The 7,366-nt window shown below is 42.8% G+C and overlaps 1 protein-coding gene and 1 pseudogene across 1 annotated transcript; one reads left to right on the top strand and one right to left on the bottom strand.

The window, feature by feature from the left end:
• Positions 1 to 341: 341 nt before the first annotated feature.
• Positions 342 to 471, top strand: LOC145260047 (U2 spliceosomal RNA; annotated as a pseudogene).
• Positions 472 to 6,643: 6,172 nt separating this feature from the next.
• Positions 6,644 to 6,934, bottom strand: LOC145259657 (uncharacterized). Its single transcript, XM_080117313.1, has one exon. The coding sequence runs from the start codon at positions 6,932 to 6,934 to the stop codon at positions 6,644 to 6,646; it is 291 nt and encodes a 96-aa protein (XP_079973439.1).
• Between the last annotated feature and the right edge of the window lie 432 nt (positions 6,935 to 7,366).

The following is a 7,366-nucleotide window of genomic DNA, read 5'->3' as shown; positions in this document are numbered from 1 at the left end:
ATATGTGGGGGCAACTCCACATATAAGACCTTGGTCAATGTAGGGGCAACCCTTCATACCAATTGTCACCATCCAGCTCCCCTACTCTCCGGGGAGCTGGTCCCCATTTCCCCTTCACTCTTCACATTAAAAATCGGCCTTGTGCCTAATTTGCTCGGTGGGGGAGCAAATAAATACCAGCCCCACATATAAGATCTTGGTCAATGTAGGGGCAACCCTTTATACCAATTGTCAATATCCAGCTCCCCTACTCCCCGGGGAGTTGGTCCTCATTTCCCCTTCACTCCTCACATTAAAAATCGGCCTTGTGCCTAATTTGCTCGGTGGGGGAGCAAATAAATACCCTTTTCTTGGCCTTTTGGCCAAGATCAAAGTCTAGTATCTGTTCTTACTACATGCTGCTGCACTTATTGTGATATAAAGTGGGGGATCACTTTTCTGCATTAATTTAATTTAAAATGATCACCCACTTTACAACCAGTCAGTCTCAAAGCCATTCAAGTCATTCTCCAGATCATTCAATTTCAATTTTTTTTTTTTACACAGTGATCACCACTTATCAAGGCCCGGAAGTCACTCAGGGATAAGGGTTATTGCAAGTACATTACGTCAGGGATAAGGGTTATTGCAAGTACATTCACGCATTCATTCATTACACGAGAGCACGCGACTAATGGCTATTGCCTTGTTTCATCTAAATCCCTAGGTCAGGAATCCTGTTAGTCTCCTCAAAGAATAAATGGCAAAATTTTTTTTATCACTTATATATTACAATTTAAATGTGTTATTTTTATTTAAATCAATAATATAACAACATAATATTTTGAAATAGTGTCTGTTTAGTACAGATGAAAACACCAAAAAACAGTTATCTAAATACTTAATTTCTATAACTATTTCTAAGCAACTCATTATAAACTAATGTTTAGTGTTAATCATTTGTCATTTTATTATCCTATTTTTCCTATATATATGGAAACGGCACTAACCCTATGCGGGTTTAACCAGCAGAAAGAAGGAAGTTTCATGGGAGTATGAAATCAACAAGCAGTCCCCAGTCACATGTATATTCTCGTCAGGGAAGATAACGATGTTACGTTTTTGCAACTTTTGCTGGAAGGTGTTGACGTCTCCCTACATATTGCGTCTTGAATCCCCAAATTGGTCACCCATCTGGTACTGACCAGGCTTAATGTTGCTTAACTTTGTTGATCTAATGAGAACCGGTGCAATGAACGTGATTATGCATTACTTTCAAATTATTCCTATGTATATATATACAATGATTTTGTTGACATTAACAGAAATTAATTTAAGCGATCAAATTAAAAAAAAAAAAATGGATGAATTACTAAAGCCTCTCTTAAATTAAACTAACATTGCTCACTAGAAAGAAAGATACACCGACGAGTTATGTGAGAAGATTTCATAAAGAAAAGGGAGTCAACGAATGATTATCTCTTTCTCTTCTTCTTTCCCTTTCGCGATGATTTTCAAAAAAGAGCTCCTACCACCACACATACCATCTCTTACGCAAATCGATTTCTTCTTTCTTTTTCTTTCTTTACACACTTTATAGATACATGTATCTATATCAAAATCACCAAAATGTTCATGTTTATATACTTATACGAATAATTGCAAAAGTTTCAGTCTTGTGATTAAAGGAAACATATAAATGAAATGTTTTTTATTTAACTAGCACGACCCATTTTTTTTTTTTTTTTTGGCGTTGCACGAGGAGTTATAAGAGAATTTGAATTTAAGTTTCAAGGCAACTTTAATTTTTATATTTGGTATAAGAAAAGTTTGGCACTCTAGTAGAATTATACCCGGATCCTCGGGATTTTGCGTAACTTATGGTTTGGGCTCGACCACACCAGCACCAGCACTCAGTCACTAGCAAAGTAACAGACGCAGACGAATATCCAAACAAAGAAACTGAAAAAAAGTATAAATACAATAAATTAAAAATAAAATATAAAACTTACTGAATATATATATATATATATATATATATATATATATATATATATATATATATATATATATATATATATATATATTTCAAGAAAACTTGCACTTTGTATCGCTTATTTATTTTTAATATTAATTTTTTATTTACTTTTTGCAATTTTTATATATCTACTGTAAACAGAATGTTTTTATATAAGAAAAGATGAATCATTGATGTTATAAGAAGACCGCCCCCCAATGAAACCTTTTTATAAAAAAACTAGCAGTTCAGCCCGGCTTTGCTCGGGCCTTATATATTGTTCATAACATGCCGTATGTGTGAATGCACTTTATGTAAAATTTCAAATGTTCAGACCAAAAATTGTCTGAGTAATTTGTAGAGACCGCATAGGAAATTTTTGGAAACTTTGACCCCAATTTTGACCCCTTAACATTTATTATTTTCGTCTCAAATCAAAATACAAACTTTAATCCATGTCCAAGTTACCTACATCTAAAATTTCAAGTCTTTGGACTCAAAATTGGCAGAGGAATTTCTGCAAAGGTCAACTCTTTCAACTTTGACTTCTTGCCAGACAAATTTTCGCCCCAAAACTGATTAAAATGCTTGCCACATGTCTGAATACCCGTTATGTATAAATTTCAAATGTTTGGACCCAAAATTGGCTGAGTAGTTTGCTAGACACCGCAACTGTCAAATCTTTTGAACTTTAAGCCCTTGGCAGCTCAAATTTTCGACGCAAACCAATTAAAAAGCTTGCCCTATCTCTGACTACCCTTTATGTAAATTTATTTTCAAATGTTTATATCAGAAATTGGATGAGTAATTTGGTAGAGACCGCAGAGGTCAAATATTTTTTAATTTGACCCCAATTTTGACCCCCATAACATTTATCGTTTGGATCTCGAATCAAATTAAAAAGTTTGATCCACGTCCAAGTAACCTACATTTAAAATTTCAAGTGTTTCGACCCAAAATTGACAGAGGAGTTTGGTAAAGTTCTCAAAGGTCAAGTCGTTGAACTTTTATCCCTTGACAGCCAAATTTCTGGATGGAAACTGATTAAAAAGATTTTCCAAAATCTCGATACTCTTTATGTCAAATCTCGAGTTTCTAGACTGAAAATTGACAGAGTTATTTGGTAGGGAAATGTTCACACACACACACACACACACACACACACACACACACACACATATTTTCACTTTTAACAAAATATCGAATTGTTGTGGCTCATATTATTTAAGTGGAGAACAAACACAAAAGAAAAAACAAAAATAACAAAGAAGACAAAAGGTATTGTTATATAATAACACGAGCGTATGGAAGCAAGGAGAACAAACGAAGTAATTCAGTTCAAACCTTTATTGAGGGTCAAGGTGAATTGGTATACACGGTCTACTAGGCGTCAGGAAGGCCGGAATAGGGATCCAGGTGTTATTGTAGGTTGGAGTCCTCTGGTGGTAGGCCTCCGGGAACAAACAATGATAGGTGACTAAGCATCTTTGAATCAACTGCTGTCGCCTGGAGGGGAGCTGCTGAAGAGAGGTGGAGTCCTCTGGTGGTAGGCCTCAGGGAACAAACAGTGATAGGTGACCAAGCACTTTTGAATCAACTGCTGTCGCCGAGAGGGGAGCTGCCGCTGCTGCTGCTGCAAAGAGTGGAGGGGATCGGCTGTGGCTGCTGATGCTGCTGCTGCTGCTGCTGCTGCTGGAAAGAGCTGAGGGGAACGGCTGTGGCTGCTGCTGCTGCTGCTGAAAAGAGTTGAGGGGATCGGCTGTGGCTGCTGCTGCTGCTGGAAAGAGCTGAGGGGAACGGCTGTGGCTGCTGCTGCTGCTGCTGGAAAGAGTTGAGAGGGATGGCTGTGGCTGTTGCTGCTGGAAAGAGCTGAGGGGAACGGCTGTGGCTGCTGCTGCAGCTGCTAGAAAGAGCTGAGGGGAACGGCTGTGGCTGCTGCTGCCGCTGCTAGAAAGAGCTGAGGGGAACGGCTGTTGCTGCTGCTGCTGCTGGAAAGAGCTGAGGCGAACGGCTGTGGCTGCTGCTGCTGGAAAGGGCTGAAGAGAACTGGCGTGGCTGCTGCTGCTGCTGATACCGTCAGCGAGGCGATCCGCTCTGGTTGGCAATCTGCAGGTAACTGACTTTTTCTCTGACGGTCGGCTTATTTATACAGCGAGCGCGGACGTAGTAGGGGACATAGCGGCTCCGAGACAAAAATGGCTGTCGTATTTTTTATTTGTGTTAGTTTTCCGTAATTAACCACACATCAGGGATTCGCTTATTTGGAGGTATATTCAGTTGTATATATCCCATCAAAGCTGTAAACATTGCAAATCAACTTATGTAGGAATTACATCGCGACCGTACTCCGTGACCTAACTATTTATGTTTGAAGTGCATGTGAGAGGGGTTGTCAGGTGTATTATTAATATTTCTACTCCTAAATTAGTTGATGCCGTTAATGTGTTTTCCACCCGGATTATTTGCCGGTTAATGCTGTTGATGTGGGTGTGGGTGTGGATGTGTTTTGACACCCCAATGTGTGTTTAATTCGGCTCTGAACATTTTGCCGACAAACAACATTTGTCTCCGCGCCGCCATTGTTGTTCCATAGTTCCTCCTCGTCTCGTGCTTCGTTTATGTAACTGTGTGGGGATCTTGCGATATAACAATGCCCCCCCAGATCTCGATCATATTTACATGACGAAGTCTCTGAAGCGTGTAGGGAGTTGTCCTCTTGTTGTTCTGGCTGGTAATCTTCTGGGTTGACTGGCTTGTGAGGATGGCATCCGATTCTCGTCAGGATTTCATGTGGGGCCGTTCGTGGGCTGCTGTTCATCAGTGATACTGGGTTGGGGTGGGAGGTCTGTGATAGACAGGTGCGGTGCTATTCGTCGGATGTGCGCCCGGTGTATCCAGGTTATGATGCCGCTCTCATCTTGTACTTGATACATCATGCTGTTGGTTTTGGTGATAGTGAAGCTTCCTATCCATTGCATGTGTGTTGATTGGGCCGTGGCTGATTGAGGGCGGTGAAGTAGTACCTTGTCTCCTACTTGTAGCGGGTTCTTGTGGGAGAAGTGCTTTGCGCGGCTCTCCATTTTGTGATCTGCTTCATCATTGGCCAGGGCGACATGGTGGTGAACCTGCCTTAGCAGGGCATTAATTTGCATGCCATATGCACCTGGGTCATCGCTCCTGGCTTCCTTTCTGTGGGGTGTTGGTAGCCAATGCTAGGGTAGCGACACGTGATTGTGAAATGCGGGGAGACACCGGTGGCCTTATTGGTCGTGGCATTCATGGATGACACAACCGATTCGAGAACATCTGTCCACTCGCAATTCCTGTCTTCACACAGCATGTAGATGGCGTTCTTCATTGTCCGGTGTTGTCTCTCTATGTTCCCTGAGCTCTGTGGGCGCCAAGGGCAATGCAGTTCCTGTGTGATGGCCATTTGTTCGCAGAACTGTCGATATACTTCCCCTGTGAAGTGTGTGCCTCGGTCGGAAGACACTATGCGTGGGATTTCTCTGTGTCGGAGGAAGAACTGGTACAGGCCACGGGCGGTGTCAATGGCACGGTCTCTTGCACATGGTATAGCGATGAGATGCCGGCTGAAGCTGTCCAGTATTGTAAGTATATATCTTTTTCCCTTTGAGTTGGGCATTGTGACAAAGTCCACAAAGATGAGTTCAAAAGGTCTCTTACCCCGCTTGCAGTGGCCCATGGGCCAGCGGGTGCGTCTACCATAATTTCCCTTGCATTTTGCACATGTGATGTAGGAATCAGCATAAACCTTGATGTCGTTGATTCCCACCAGTAACTGGAGAGGAGTTCCTGCATCTGTGTTATGCCTGAGTGGTTGTTGTCATGTGCTTGATGGAGGTATTTGGGTCTGAGCTTGTATGGTACGACCAGCCTAAGGGAATGTTTGTGGTCTCTTATCATTAGGACCATGGTTCCCGGTTCTAAGAAGAATTGATGTAGCTTTCTCTTGAACAACTTAGCTCGGTGGTCGTCGGGATCAATTTGTGGACCGTCCGGGTATGATGCTTGGAGTGCGTGTATGATTCCGGCCAGGGTCTCATCCTTCTGTTGTTCAGTTGCAATATCCAGGTGTTCACAGATTTGTTCAGCAGGAATGGAGCAGTAGGTGTGGTATGCGAAAAACGCGTCGCTCATGCGTCTTTGTGTGTGAGCGTTCTGTGGTGTGTGCAGTTTCAGATTGTCGATGTCACCGACGCACCATGATGGGATGTAGATGCGTAAGCTCGAGCCATCCAGTGTGAATGTCCTTCCTGCTGGATTGGGGTCGCTGGGAGTCTTGATCTTCTGTCCACAGCCTCTGCTGAGCATATCAGCCCAAACGTTAGATTCACCCTCCACATATTCTAATACGAATTTGTAGCACGATATCTCATCCTGCCATCTTCGTATTTTTGCATTATTGAATTCTCGTTGGTCAAGATATGTCAGCGATCTGTGGTCGGTGAACACAATGAAGGGACGGTTACGTAGAAAGTAGTCAAATTTCAGTATCGCCCACTTCACTGCATATGCCTCACGTTCCGTTGTGGACCAGTTTTGCTCTGTTGTATTGAAGGAATGGGACACGACTGCGACAATGTTCTTCTTCCCGCTGCTGGACTCTTGCATCAGGATTGCTCCTCATGCGACATCACTGGCATCAGTAGTGAGCGTGAAGGGCATGGAGAAGTCTGGAAATGAGATAACCGGCGGGGAGGATAATCGGTCCTTGATTTTCCTGAATGCTCTGTCCGCATTCTCGGTCCAGTGGAATCGCTTGTTGGCCTTGTTGAGCTCGTGTATAGGAGCCATGAGTTTTGAGAACATGCTCGATTTGATCTGTTCATGAAGGCACGTCTCAAGGAATTGTCTGATCCAAACCAGGTGGCCGATGAGACTTTGGAGTTCCTTTCTTGAGGTTGGGGGTTTCATTTTTCCTATGGCATGAACATATTCGGGGTCAGCCTTGAACCCTTCACTGTTTATTATGCGGCCGAGAAATTTTGCCTCAGGTGCTAGGAAGGAGCATTTGTCTGGGTTCAGCTTAAGTCCAAGGGCCATGAACAATTGTTTTGTTGAACGTCTTAGCATGCACCAGGTTGTTGTCGATGTAAGATGATATGTTGCTGCGTGATGTGACTGTGGCTAAAGCCTCTGCTATGCAACGGGAGAAGATTTGTCCGGCTGAAGTGAGACCAAAAGCCAGGCGAGTGTACTGGTAGCATTTGTCCTTCCATGTGAAGGCTGTTTTGTGCCGGTCCTGCTCATCTATTTCAATCTGCCAATATCCACTACACAGATCAAGGGATGCAAAATACCTGTTGCCCTTGCTGATTTTGTTGAGCAGGTGATCCATCCTGGGTA

This window comes from Euprymna scolopes, chromosome 35, assembly GCF_053919585.1.
Source record: "Euprymna scolopes isolate OS-2025 chromosome 35, ASM5391958v1, whole genome shotgun sequence".
NCBI classification, from domain to species: Eukaryota; Metazoa; Mollusca; class Cephalopoda; order Sepiida; family Sepiolidae; genus Euprymna; species Euprymna scolopes.
The sequence above is the reverse complement of the archived record's forward strand: the minus strand, read 5'-3'. Positions and strand labels throughout refer to the sequence as shown.

Coding starts and splice junctions, on each gene's coding strand:
- LOC145259657 (XM_080117313.1), bottom strand. CDS start 6,934: ATGAAACCCCCAACCTCAAGAAAGGAACTCCAAAGTCTCATCGGCCAC.